This window comes from Pseudorasbora parva, chromosome 8 (assembly GCF_024679245.1).
Source record: "Pseudorasbora parva isolate DD20220531a chromosome 8, ASM2467924v1, whole genome shotgun sequence".
NCBI lineage: Eukaryota > Metazoa > Chordata > Actinopteri > Cypriniformes > Gobionidae > Pseudorasbora > Pseudorasbora parva.
Genome location: NC_090179.1, coordinates 27,194,751 through 27,208,200, shown reverse-complemented (window position 1 = coordinate 27,208,200; position 13,450 = coordinate 27,194,751). Strand labels below are relative to the sequence as shown.

The 13,450-nt window shown below is 47.1% G+C and overlaps 1 protein-coding gene across 2 annotated transcripts in view; it reads right to left on the bottom strand.

Annotated features, from left to right (window-relative positions):
* kiaa0753 (KIAA0753 ortholog) overlaps positions 1-2,916 on the bottom strand; it is a 30,034-nt gene extending 27,118 nt beyond the window's left edge. For both annotated transcript variants that reach the window (XM_067450589.1, XM_067450588.1), the window contains exons 1-4: positions 2,490-2,916; positions 1,763-2,294; positions 1,565-1,671; positions 14-76 (exon numbers count right to left, since the gene is read on the bottom strand). In XM_067450589.1, coding sequence (XP_067306690.1) covers positions 14-76; positions 1,565-1,671; positions 1,763-2,294; positions 2,490-2,606 — 819 coding nt within the window. In that variant the 5' untranslated portion in view covers positions 2,607-2,916. The remainder of the gene's footprint in view (positions 1-13; positions 77-1,564; positions 1,672-1,762; positions 2,295-2,489) is intronic.
* Positions 2,917-13,450: the final 10,534 nt, after the last annotated feature.

Genomic DNA, 13,450 nt, shown 5'->3' with positions numbered 1-13,450 from the left:
AATCAACTGTTACCTTTTTTGTTTGTTTGACATTCTGGGAACGGAGCTCATCTAGATCCTGCTGTATCTCTTTAATCTTGAAAAGATTGACAAATCAGTCTCGTTGTAAATCTCAAAAGCCGCTTTTCATCTCTGACAAATGACAGACCAGAGTCATTCCTTTCCAAAGGAGAGTAGTACAGGAGCTGTGTAATTTGTTGTCTATATACAGTTGCAAGTAAAAGCATGCAAACCGCTTACAGAATCTGTGCAAATGTGAATAATTTTTTATAAATAAGAGAGATCCTACAAAATGCATGTTATTTTTTATTTATTACTGTCCTGAATAAGATATTTTACATTAAAATAATTTACATATAGAAAAAAAAGCTGAATTTATTAAAATGACCACATTCAAAAGTTTATGAACCATTGATTTTTAATACTGTGTGTTAAACTATTAAACACAACTATTAAAAAAGGTTCAAACATTCCCTGATGCTCCAGAAAGAAAACACAATGCATTAAGAGCCGAACATTTTTGTCTTGTGGACTATATGTAAACTTTTAAAATATCTTATTTAGTCCAGCACTAAATAAAAAATTACACATTTTGTACGATCTCTTTTATTTATTTAAAATTATTCACATTTTCAGATTCTGCAAGCGAATCATACTTTTTCTTGCAACTGTATGTATGCAGAATTTTCTGATACAATTTGAGCATCAGCTGCTTTGAAAAATTGTTACTTTTGTCACTGGATGTGATGTATTGTAATAAAAAACTATAAACTTGGTGTGTTTGTGTGGATATAAACATGTGAGGTTAGAATTACCAAGATTTTTGCACTAAAACGTTTTCTGAAATGAGCAGTCATGATTAATTATAATATATTATAAATAATATCTAAAATTATTACTTTATAATTATTACACAATTATTTACATTAATTAGCAGTAGAAAACCTTCTATGCGTTTCTTTCAATTGAATTGATGGTCATATTTTTTGCGTGGAACGGATATTTTTACACATTTATTATTCATTTATTTAAAAAAATGCTGAATAAGCAGAATATAAATATTGTGAATAATTAATAATAATGATAATAATACATTTTATTTATAACGCACTTTTCATTCCAAAGAATCTCAAAGTGCAACAAAGGGAAAAAAATATATAAAAAAATGAATAACAAGTAAAAAATATAGAATAATACAAAAAATCAACCAACACAGAAAACTAAACAGAAACAGCGTGTGTCTGATACAATTATTATTATTATATATTTAAAGTTATTTACATTATTAGTTCTAAAAAAACTACCATGCTTCTCTTTCAAATATACTGGCAGTCTTTTGTTTTTGTGTGCATTTATTCATAGCACATTCATTTATGTATTTATTTTACCATGGTGAATAAGAACAGAGTAACAGATGCTTCTCAACAAATTCAGTCTGACTGCCACTTGGGGTTGATTGTATTGCATGCACATATCAGAGATCGTGAAAAGACAGTTTAAATTCCTCTTTAGTAGTTTTAAATATTACTGTGCAGCCATTGTGTACATTGCAGTGCTTACAGACCTGCTGTTGTAACACATAGATGATACGTGCGGAACGGGTTGCCTGCTCCTGCCGCCGGATCTCCATCCTGTGTTTCTCATCAGGCTCTAGAACCTCCACCACACGTCCTGCAGAAAAACCCACATGCAAGTCTCTTAAAAAAGTAAAAAAAAGATAAGAAAAAAAAAACATTTGGGTGACTAGGAATATTAAGAATACCTTTATTAGCCAACTGCTCTATCCTTTGAATATATGTGCTCAGTTCCTTGTGTAATTTGCGTATCTCCTGGCTGAGCAGAGGTTCATTGCTATTGACTCTTGGGTGTGGGTCTTTGGTGGGTGTCTGGACCTGTTTAAGTTGGCTTTTGGGTTTCTGAGGAGTATAAACAAGCACCTGATCACTGTTTTTTGTTTGCTTCTTTGGACCTGACATCTTTGGGTAGACCACACGAGGAATGAAATCTGTGTTGCTTCTTTCGGGGCTGATAATCGGGGATCTTTCCACTGGTTCAAGTGAGGAACGGCTGATGGATTCCTGTCGTTTCCTGCGCAGATCTCTCCTGGCGAGTCTGACAGCAGCCTGCAGACGCTCTTCTGAGAGGACTGATAGGCGTAAGGAGCTGCTACAGCTCTCCATATCATCCTGCCTCTCTGTACGGGGTATAAGTTTCTCTATCAGGATGGGAGAGGGGGGTCCCACCCTGGTGCCTCGGTTAAGAACACTGGGTGCCGCTATGTTATTGAACTGAAGCTGTGATCAGAAGAATCAGAACCAATGAGAATCCAGTATAAGCTTGTTCATCAACATCAAAATCGAGTTTGTAAAAGAATACAACATGCAGGATTATTTCAGAGAATACACACACAAATTTTGTGTGTGTGTGTGTGTGTGTGTGTGTGTGTGTGTGTGTGTGTGTGTGTGTGTGTGTGTGTGTTACGTCAGTACCTGTGTTTGCAGACCAGCAATTTGAGACACAGAGGAGCCTTTTTTAATCCATTCACGGTTCACAGGGCTCAGATCGGCAATGGTCATAGCAGATCCCCTTTGGAAATCAGAAATCATCCTGATAAAATCTTATTTATAAACTGTTTTGATGAAAATAACAAATTAACCCAATCTGGCTTGACTAATCCTTCAGAACAACTAACGTTAACGTTAACGGTTATTCTCTACTGAATGTTCCGATCGATTACAAAAAAAGCGATTGGTTTAATCACACGAAAACACAGTAAATAAACAAGCCCATCCGTTGCGTTATGTTTTAACATGACAGCTAGTTAGTTGGTAAACAGCCGCTAAACTCAAGATTTGTTTATAGGAAGTGTCAGGCAGTTTAAAACACCGCCATGACAACAAAACACTTCTTCTTCGTGATTTTCTGTCAGCTGATATAATTGAGTTCGAGTATATTGTCGCCCCCTGCCGGCCTGAGTTACTGCTCTGCTCTATGGCTCTGCTACTGCTTTTACGGTCTATGGCCGTCTATGGCTCGCACTGCGGTCTAATGTGAACCGTCTAATCTATGATGTGAACCAAAAAGTTGAATTGATTGATTTTTTTAAAAATGATGTATATATTAAAATTATTATATTATAAAATTGGAAGTCCACTAAAAAAAGTTGAAAATATAGTTGTTGTTTTCTGTTTGTTTGTTTGTTTGTTTTGTGTGTGTGTGTGTGTGTGTGTGTGTGTGTGTGTGTGTGTGTGTGTGTGTGTGTGTGTGTGTGTGTGTGTGTGTGTGTGTGTGTGTGTGTGTGTGTGTGTGTGTGTGTGTGTGTGTGCACTTAATCACTTAGAAATTAGTTCTCATTGTAAGGCATTTTTTGTTTTTTGTTGTTTCTGTTGTAATTCCCACTATTCTCAATGGTGATTTTCATTAAATTTCACTCATTTCAACTAAACCTAGCCTATTGTAGTAAAAAATGCAATACATTCTGCAAACCTATTGCCTTTTGGCGAAATTTACCGTTTTGATTGCAGTTTTTTTAAATTTTTTAATTTTTTTAAATTTTTATTTTATTTATGTTATTTGTGCAGAAGGAGTGTTTTTTTTTGGATGGAGGGCAAGACCATTTTTTTATTATTATTATTTAGAATTTTTTTTAAATCTTTATTAGTCTATTATTCCACATAATGTTTTGTCTCTTACACACAATATTGAAATGTATTAAAAAAATCTTTAGTCCTGTAATTTTTTATAAACACAGTTTTAATAGTATAAAACTAACAATAATCAAATACGCATTCAATTAAAACTGGGAATCTAAAATGTAAATCAAGAATTTACTGGATAAATTAAATTAATTTCTTTAGAATTTAAAATATTCCATTAAAAATGTTGTATCCTAAGTGTGTTTGAATTTAGGCTGGCAAAGTTATGTATAGCCTATAATAAAACCTTTATTTATTTATTTCTATATTATATTTATAATATCTAAGGTTAGGCCATATATCTACTCTCCGCTACACAGCTGCTCTCTGCCCTCGGTAACTCTTCAGCTCATGTCTGACACCCCGTCACCATGGAAACATGGCTAACCTCACTCAAGCAGTAAGTCTCTGCCACAGAGAGAAGACAGTGCACCTGAAGAGATGAGAACCAGAGCACATGAAATATGGGACATATGAACAGAATAAACAGTGGTGATGGACTGCAGAACGAAATATCGAGCTGTTTATGGAAAAGAGGAAATCAGGGCAGGGAGGGACCAAGAGAGACAGGGGGAGAAACTCACCTGAGGGCCTGTTTCATAAATCAATTCGTTATTAAGCACACCGATCAGTCAAAAGCCCAGAAAGACACAACCCATATTGCATAAGGGTGGCACATTAATATTTTAATATATTTGATTATATTAATCATATGCATTCAGAAGACCACCCTGAGCTGTACGGAGCTGGGATATTTCTGCAGGCTATGAGGGAAGGGGAGGTTCAACTTGCCCATGTCATCCTTGTGGCCTTGGGAGATGACGCAGTAAATGCGTGTGTGGCGATGGCGATTGAAGGCGTAACCGGCCTCACTCTGTTAAAGGGGTAGCCTACTTCAGCGCTGGCAAGAGGAATCGTCTCTGGTTACTCAACGTAACCTTAGTTCCCTGAGAGGAGGGAACGAGACATTACGTATGGGGAAACCCTTTTCCTCGAAATGCTGAAGCCTGATTGAATCACTCTATTGCTTTGCAATAGCCAATGGCGTCCTGGCAATCGCCTGATTGGCTGGCCCAGCCACTATAAAAGCGATGTCAGGCGCCAAAAAACCTCAGAATCTTTCGACTGAACGAGAGCTATTGAGGCAATGAGGAGGCGTTTCACACGGCAGTTTACGTAATGTCTCGTTCCCTCCTCTCAGGGAACTAAGGTTACGTTGAGTAACCAGAGACGTTCCCTTATCGAGTCGGTTCCTCGACATTACGTATGGGGAACGTATAAAACCCCGCCGTGTGAAAAGAAAATAGAGTCGGCCCGGTACAACAGAGCCAATGGCGCTTTCGGCTGTAACCACTGGTATCAGCGCGTTCGCCCCTCCCCCTTCAGGTCAGGTATCGGACCTGGTTGAAAACCCTGGCAGAGAGCCAACTCTGCGTTGACACTGTCAGCGTCTCCCTTGTATACAGTCGAACTACGTTGGACTAGTGAATTACAGGGGGTGAATAAGGCAACAAGATGTTGGTGCTCGAATATATAGCCGGCGTGGATAAGCGGGCATAGATAATGGGGATAACACTGAAAATGTGGTTATGACTTAAAGGCGCTATAGAGTTAACTTGACTCTGTATTGTCCCGTGCTGCTTAGACGACCTAGTTGAAACCACGTCTGAAACACGCGCTGGGTTGGGGCGTGTCTTCAGGTGACTCAGTCGTCCAATGGCTGTTCAGCCTTCTCCTCCTGCACTGACAGAACGTGTGGTGCAAACGAGGGAATATCTAAGTTATAAAATTTCGCAAAAGTGTTGTGAGATGACCAGCCTGCCGCAAGGCAAATGTCTTGAATAGACATACCTTTAGCCCAGGCCCATGAAGATGCCAGACTCCTAGTAGAGTGGGCACGCACTCCTATCGGGCAGTCAAGTCCCTGGGAATGATAAGCTAGGCGCACAGCCTCCACAATCCAGTGAGACAGTCTCTGCTTCGACAGCGGGCCACCTTTCCTGGCGCCAGCGTAGCAGACGAAGAGCTGTTCTGAACTTCGAATCTGACTAGTTCTGTCTACATAAGCACGCAGCGCACGCACGGGGCACAAGGCGCACTTCTGTGACGCTGAATCTGAGGTTGGCTCTGTGGAACAAAAAGCTTGTATCGTGACAACCTGGGCCCTGAACGGGGTTGAGAGCACTTTAGGCGTGTAGCCGTGTCTGGGCGTGAGTCTGACCATACAATCGTCTGGACCAAACTGCATACAAGCATTACTAACTGAGAGGGCATGTAGATCACCTACCCGCTTCCCACACGCCAGCGCGAGCAGCAGCGCCGTCTTAAATGAGAGCACTTTCAGTTCGATAGACTCAGCTGGTTCGAACGGTGTGTCAGATAGCGCTCTGAGCACTAAGGCTAGGTCCCATACTGGCATTTGGCGAGGGCGGGGGGGATTCAGTCGCCTCGCTCCCCGAAGAAAGCTCGTTATTAAGGGGTGTTTACCCACTGAACGGCCATCCAGTATACTATGAGAGGCTGCGATAGCGGCCACATAGACCTTCAACGTAGAGGGAGAGCTGCCATTATCCAGACGTTCCTGTAGGAAGGTTAAAACTACGGGAATAGCACAAACCACAGGGTCTTCATTTTTGCTATCACACCAGTGCGCAAACACTCCCCATTTCAGTGCGTATAAGCGCCTCGTTGACGGTGCTCTGGACTCTGCTAGCGTGAGCCAGACTCGGTGTGAAGCATCCAACTGGTTCACTCCACACTGATTTTCCACACGTGTAGGTCCCACAATTCCGGCCTGGGGTGCCATATGGAGCCCCTCGCCTGGGACAACAGATCCCTCCTCAGTGGAATTCGCCACGGAGGAGTTGACGACATGTTCATCAACTCCGGGAACCACGGTTGGTTGGGCCACTTTGGCGCTACCAAAAGCAGAGCGTCCCTCTCCTCCCTGATCTTTTGCAGCACTAGCGGCATTATTTTGACTGGGGGGAACGCGTATTTCTGACCCGTGGGCCAACGGCTCGACAGCGCGTCCCCTTTCAGGGGAGCGGTCGTCAGCGAGAAGTATAGAGGGCAGTGAGTGTTCTCTTCCGACGCAAAGAGGTCTATTTCCGCTTCGCCAAAGATGCTCCAGATCATCTTTACTGTTTGGGGATGCAGTCTCCACTCCCCATGAACAATGCCCTCCCTGGACAGCATGTCGGCTCCGCGGTTCAAGCTGCCCGGTATATGTACTGCCCGGATCGAGAGAAGTGCCCGATCCGTCCACAACAGCAGGCGTCTCGCCAAGCCGTGTAGGGCGCGGGAGCGCATTCCTCCCTGGCGATTGATATACGCGATCACCGCCGTGTTGTCTGTTCTGATCAGAACATGACGGTCCTTCAGAAACGGAAGAAAAACCTGCAGCGACAGACGAACAGCCTCCATCTCCAAGCAGTTTATATGCCAGCGCTTTTGGTCTCCCGTCCACGTACCGAACGCTGGTCTGCCATCGCAGAGGGCTCCCCAGCCTGACAGCGATGCGTCTGTGGTCACCACTATCCTCCTGACCACCCTGCCCATAGCAGCACCCTGTTCGAACATAGCTGTGCCGAACCAGTGCGTCAAGGTCTCGAGACATGCTCGCGTTATGACAAGGCGTTCTGTCCCTGCCCTCCACGCGTGTGATGGGGCTCTGTTCTGTAGCCAGAGCTGCAGCGGTCTCATATGCAGTAAGCCCAGCCGACAGACGGAGGCTGCAGCCGCCATTAGACCCAGTAGTCTCTGGAACGTTTTTAAAGTGACTGCCCTGTCTCGCACAAACGAGGCCAGTGTATTGTGAATGGACTGGATTCTCTGTGTCGATAAGCGCGCGATCATCGTGCGCGAGTCCAAAACCATACCCAGAAAGGTAATGGATTGGCAGGGCTGAAGCGTGCTCTTCTGCATGTTCACAGACAAACCTAGGCGCGCTAAATGAGCGAGGAGCATCTGTTTGTGTTCCTCGAGCACACTTTTCGATTGAGCAAGGATCAGCCAGTCGTCGAGATAGTTTAGCACGCGCATTCCACTGAGTCTCAGGGGAGAAAGCGCCGCATTCATGCACATCGTAAATGTACGGGGGGCCAGTGCTAGGCCGAAGGGTAACACTTTGAACTGGAATGCAACACCTTCGAACGCAAATCGCAGAAAACGCCTGTGATGAGGGGCTACCTGGATGTGAAAATAAGCGTCTTTCAGATCCACCGCAATGAAATGATCCCCGGGCTGAATGTGCGCCAGGATCTGCTTCACTGTAATCATTTTGAACGATCGTTTCGCGAGCGCTTTGTTCAGCGGTCTTAGATCTAAAATGGGGCGCATGCCCCCGTCCTTTTTCGGAACAAGGAAGTAGCGGCTGTACAGCCCGCACTCCCTCTGTTCCTCGGGTACCATCTCTATCGCTTGCTTCGCTATGAGGGAGGAGATTTCTGCCCGTAACAGTGGGGCGCTCTCTTCCGGCACTTCTGTCATAATCACACCGTTGAAGCGGGGTGGTCTGCGAGCGAACTGTAGCGTGTAGCCGCGCTTTACAGTGTTGATCACCCACTCTGACGCCGCCGGTAGCTGTGCCCACGCGCTTAGGTGGTTCGACAATAGTGACGGCGGTGTTCGCTGCGGCGAGGGCGTCGTGCCAGTCGCCGGCAGAGCATCGCTGCTTACAATGACGGCAGGTGATGTGTCTGTGGTCTGACCCACGGAGACATTTAAAAACTCGGGTTGCGCCGAGCTTCCGCTCCGCCAAACATCTCCCGAGGGAGAGGTTTCGCTTATGTCGCGGACAGTAGTTAATGGAGGAAAAGAGCTCTTTTGGTGAGTCATGTAACGTTTTATTGCAACACAATACATTGTATTTGACACAACATTTGAATGCACATTGGGATTCTTTGTTGGCTGCTGAAAGAACTCTGAGCGGGAACGCGCTCTTTTGGCCGCCGGTCCGCTGTCGTGCGCGGGCCGCGCTCTTTTCCTCCTCACAGGAACATCAGGAGCGCTGCTCCTTTTTCTCCGCCTGCCGACCCTGATGATGAGGGGCCGACTTCGCCCCGAAACGGGGTTTCCTGAACTGCCTCTGACGGAGTGGCGGTTCCGGCTCGCGGCGCGGATTCCCGCCCTGGACAGGCGCGCGCCCAGCGTAACCTGCCTGACGTTGAGCCGATGACGATCTGGACCTCGCTCTGGGAGGCGCATTCGATCGTTTGGGGAGAAGATGCGGCAGCATCTTAGATTGCTTCAATGCCTCCGTGTACTTCTCTGAAAACGCCTCCACCGCGACGCCAAAGAGGCCCTGCGGGCTTACCGGCGCGTCGAGGAGTTGCTTCTTCTCCGCGTCCCGCATCTCCGTGAGTGTCAGCCACAGATGTCGATGCAGGACAACGAGGCTGCCCATGTTGCGGCCGATTCCCTGGGCCACCTTCTTAGAAGCGGCCAATCCGAGGTCCGCTGCTATGCGCAGCTTACGGACTGATTCTGGGTCCGGGCCTTCCTCGTCCAGGGACCGCAGGAGTCGCGTTTGGAAGACCTGCAGGATTGCCATCGTGTGGAGGGCAGATGCTGCATGTCCTGCTGAAATATATGCCTTTTCAGCGATGTGAGCAGTGGCTCGGCATGGCTTAGAAGGCAGTGAGGCGGCTTTCCAACCGCGGGACGGGCATAAGTGAGCCGCGACGGCGTCCTCGACGGGAGGCGGTCTGGCGTATCCTTTTTTCTCCGCCCCTTCCACTGTCGTGAGCAGTTGAGTCCCTTGAGCATGGGCCCGAGCTGAGTGAGGGGAGCGCCATGAACGAGTGAGCTCCTCGTGGAGCTCGGGAAAGAAGGGGGCGGGCCTCTGCGCGACGTCCGCCTGGTGGCTAGCGCCGAGGAAGGACCCGTCCATCCAGCGTTTGGACGGCTGTTCAGGTGCCGCCCAGTCCAGCTCCATAACCGCCACTGCCTCTGAAAGAATATTCATCAGTTCCGTATCCAGAGAGGTTGAGGTACAGCCAGCCTCTGAAGGAACTTCCGACCAGGCACCCGGATCGGAAGCACTCGTGGACATGGCGTCGTCCTCTCCGTATCCGAATGAGACCATTTCCCGCGCTTCGGCCGGAGGGCGGGAACTATCCTCAACATAGGTGAGTGGGGGTTCTGACACGCGAGGGCAACGTGGGGGATGGGCCGACGTCAAACCCCCCGCAGAGCCCCTTGAAGGGGTTACCTGCGATCTGCCGGCCCGCGGCTCGACGGCGGCGGGCTGAGGAGATGCAGGAGGCAGCGGGTCGTCGCCGCGAACGACGGCTAGCCGCGCACGAAGGATCCTGATTGGCAATTCCTCACAGGCTCGGCAATCTGATCCTTCCAATGCCGCCTCAGCATGGGCTAGGCCCAGACACAGCACACAATCCTCGTGTGCGTCCGGAAAATCGACGGGCCCGCCACACTCGCGACAAAGAGACATCTTGAAGTTAGTAATCCGCCGGAACGCAAGAGGGGATTCGCAATCCGCGTGGTCCACTCTCGTAGCGTAAATCAACGACGAAACCAGGCTCCAGGTGAAGAAGAAAGATTCTGAGGTTTTTTGGCGCCTGACATCGCTTTTATAGTGGCTGGGCCAGCCAATCAGGCGATTGCCAGGACGCCATTGGCTATTGCAAAGCAATAGTGATTCAATCAGGCTTCAGCATTTCGAGGAAAAGGGTTTCCCCATACGTAATGTCGAGGAACCGACTCGATAAGGGAACTGTATATAAGGCCATCCTTAAAAATATTCTTGTTTGCCGTAACCCGACCGACCCTGTCAATTTAGGGCCGACTCAAATTTTTTTTTTTTTTTTCCTTTTAGTCCGACCGACTTGCCGGTTGTAAATTTGCATTAAGACCGACCAATTTCTTTTTTTACTCTTCAAACAACTAATACAAAAGTAATAAAATAATATGAAATATATTTTAGTAAGTATTATAAATATATAAATTGCTTGGGTCTACATACGAAGGCTACGTTCTTTATTTTATAGAAAAACCCGTGACGTCATCTATGTTTACACTAAGGTTAACAGATTTCTATGGCCTGCACGTGCGTTCGTTTCGGCTCATTCTCTCATTCACTGTAACGTTATAGACTACTAAAGCCCTGTCGGAGATTTCGCCGCATTGTGTGACAGGAGTCAGGACCATGGACACGTTACACACACCAGGCAAGTGCACTGCAGAGGGGAGGGCTTTGGGGGTTCGAGCCCGTGCCCTTTTTGAAAATTAATCAAAAGTGCCCCTCTCAACATTCATCATTACTATATTGTGGCGAATAAAACAGAATTTGAATTATAATTAATATAACAACGTGTACAAAACAGTAACAAATGGCGGAAAAGCCATGTTTATCTTGTCTCTGTCAGTCTGAAATATCGTTGTCATAACGCGTTGCTATGGGTAGCGTGTGTTCTGCTCGACTACGCGCAGCGCGTGGTGGGAGCGGCGGCACTGGTTGTAACTTGAAAAATAATGCTTTATGTATGGTTCTGTCGATGGATACACGTGCACTACAACAGCGATAATAAAAGAAAAACGTGGGCAAAACGGTCTATCTTTGTAAACTGTGTTCATTGCATGCGAGTGCTGCCGTATGACCAGTCATTTTCGCCATTATCACCCATGGGTATATTATACCCATGCAGTATCATCCATGCAGTATATTCGCCAGAAGACGCGAATGAGAACTCTGCAGTGTGAGAAGCTGTCTCTGTGCGCTCGTCCAAAAGCGCGCGCACGTCTCACAGCGCGCAAATATTGAGCTCTTTTAAGTCTTGCGCTTGAACGGACAAACTCACACAAAAAGTATATCAACATGACGATCTTGATGAGTATCCAAGCAGACATAGTCTGATGCCTTAAGTGAACGGTATGCAGTCGAGAAAGACGAGCATATCCCTGTATAAGGTCTTAAAGGGTGTAACGGATTCACAGAGGCAGGATTCAATTGCAAGTAACTCAGTTTATTGACAGAATAGTGTCACAGAAGTCAAAACTCAGAACACTGAAGAAGTCCGGATAAGACAGAGCAGTGAGAGAGGCTCTGTTGGCGACACGGGCAGGCTGTGAGCAGCTGTGACTCGGGAGGTCGGTACAGGTATTCTGGGAAGGGATCCAGCGTTTCACGGAAGGGGGAAACGACAACCAACACGGAGACACAAGGGGAAACATCCAACAACGCTCTGACAAAGACAAGAGAGAAACAGAGAGACTAAATAGTGTGAAGGTGATGAGTTGCAGCTGGTGCAGGTGATCAGCCACAGGTGCGTGATGAGCCAATCCCAGGCTCCGCCCTCACCTACATTCAACACGCACCCAAGAGTGAGACAGGGAATCCATGAACCGTGACAGTACCCCTCCCCCTAGGAGCGTCCCCTGACGCTCCCAGCCGACCTTACCTGTTGATTGTAATCATCAATAAGGGAGTGATCCAGAATGTCCCTAGCAGGAACCCAACTTCTCTCCTCCGGACCGTAACCTTCCCAGTCCACCAAGTACTGGAAACCGCGTCCCCTCCGTCTAGAATCCAGAATGCGATTAACCGAATAAGTTGGTTCCCCATCTACGAGTCGCGGCGGTGGGGGAACCGGGACTGGCGGATTAAGGTGGGAGTGAAAAACAGGTTTGATTTTGGATACATGGAAGGCGGGATGAATCCTCCTGTACGCCGGAGGGAGTTTGAGGCGGACTGTCACCGGACTAATGATCTTGGTGACAGTGAACGGGCCGATAAATTTGGGAGCAAGTTTATTAGATACGGAGCGGAGAGGAATGTTCTTGGTAGAAAGCCACACTTTTTGACCGACGACGTAAACGGGAGGCTTAGACCGGTGGCGATCGGCTTTAGCCTTGGTGCGCGCTCCCACCTGGAGCAGAGTCTCACGGGCTCTGGTCCATGTGCGATGACACCTCTGGATAAAGGCGTGAACAGAGGGGACCGCGACCTCGGAATCCAGACTAGGAAAAATAGGTGGCTGGTAACCTACACTACACTCAAATGGCGAAAGGCCCGTAGATGACACTGGTAACGAGTTATGAGCGTACTCAACCATAGAGAGTTGCTGGCTCCAGGATGAAGGATTCTTGGATACCAAACATCGCAACACTCTTTCCAGATCCTGATTGGCTCTCTCGGTCTGACCGTTGCTTTGGGGGTGATAACCCGAAGACAGACTAACCGTGGCTCCTAGTAATTTACAAAACTCCTGCCAAAATTTGGACACAAATTGGGAACCTCTGTCGGAGACCACGTCCATCGGGAGGCCATGTAACCGAAAGACGTGGTCTACTACAGATACCGCTGTCTCCTTGGCTGAGGGTAATTTGGGCAAGGGAATGAAATGTGCTGCCTTCGAGAATCGGTCCACGACGGTCAAAACGACCGTCTTGCCCTGGGAGGGCGGGAGGGCGGTAACAAAATCTAGAGCGATGTGGGACCAGGGTCTCGAAGGAACAGACAACGGCTGAAGTAACCCATGGGGAGGTTGGTTAGATGTCTTACCAACCGCACAGACCGAGCAAGCCAAAACAAAACTGCGAATGTCGCGAGCCATAAGTGGCCACCAAAATCGTTGCTTTATTAAACTGCAAGTGCGGTTTACCCCTGGATGACAAGCAATGTTGGAGCAGTGACCCCATTTGAGGACCTCGGATCTTAACCCCTCCGGAACGAACAAACAACTCGGTGGGCCGCCGGGCGGGGGCGTTACCCCTTCTAAGGCCACTTTGACCTT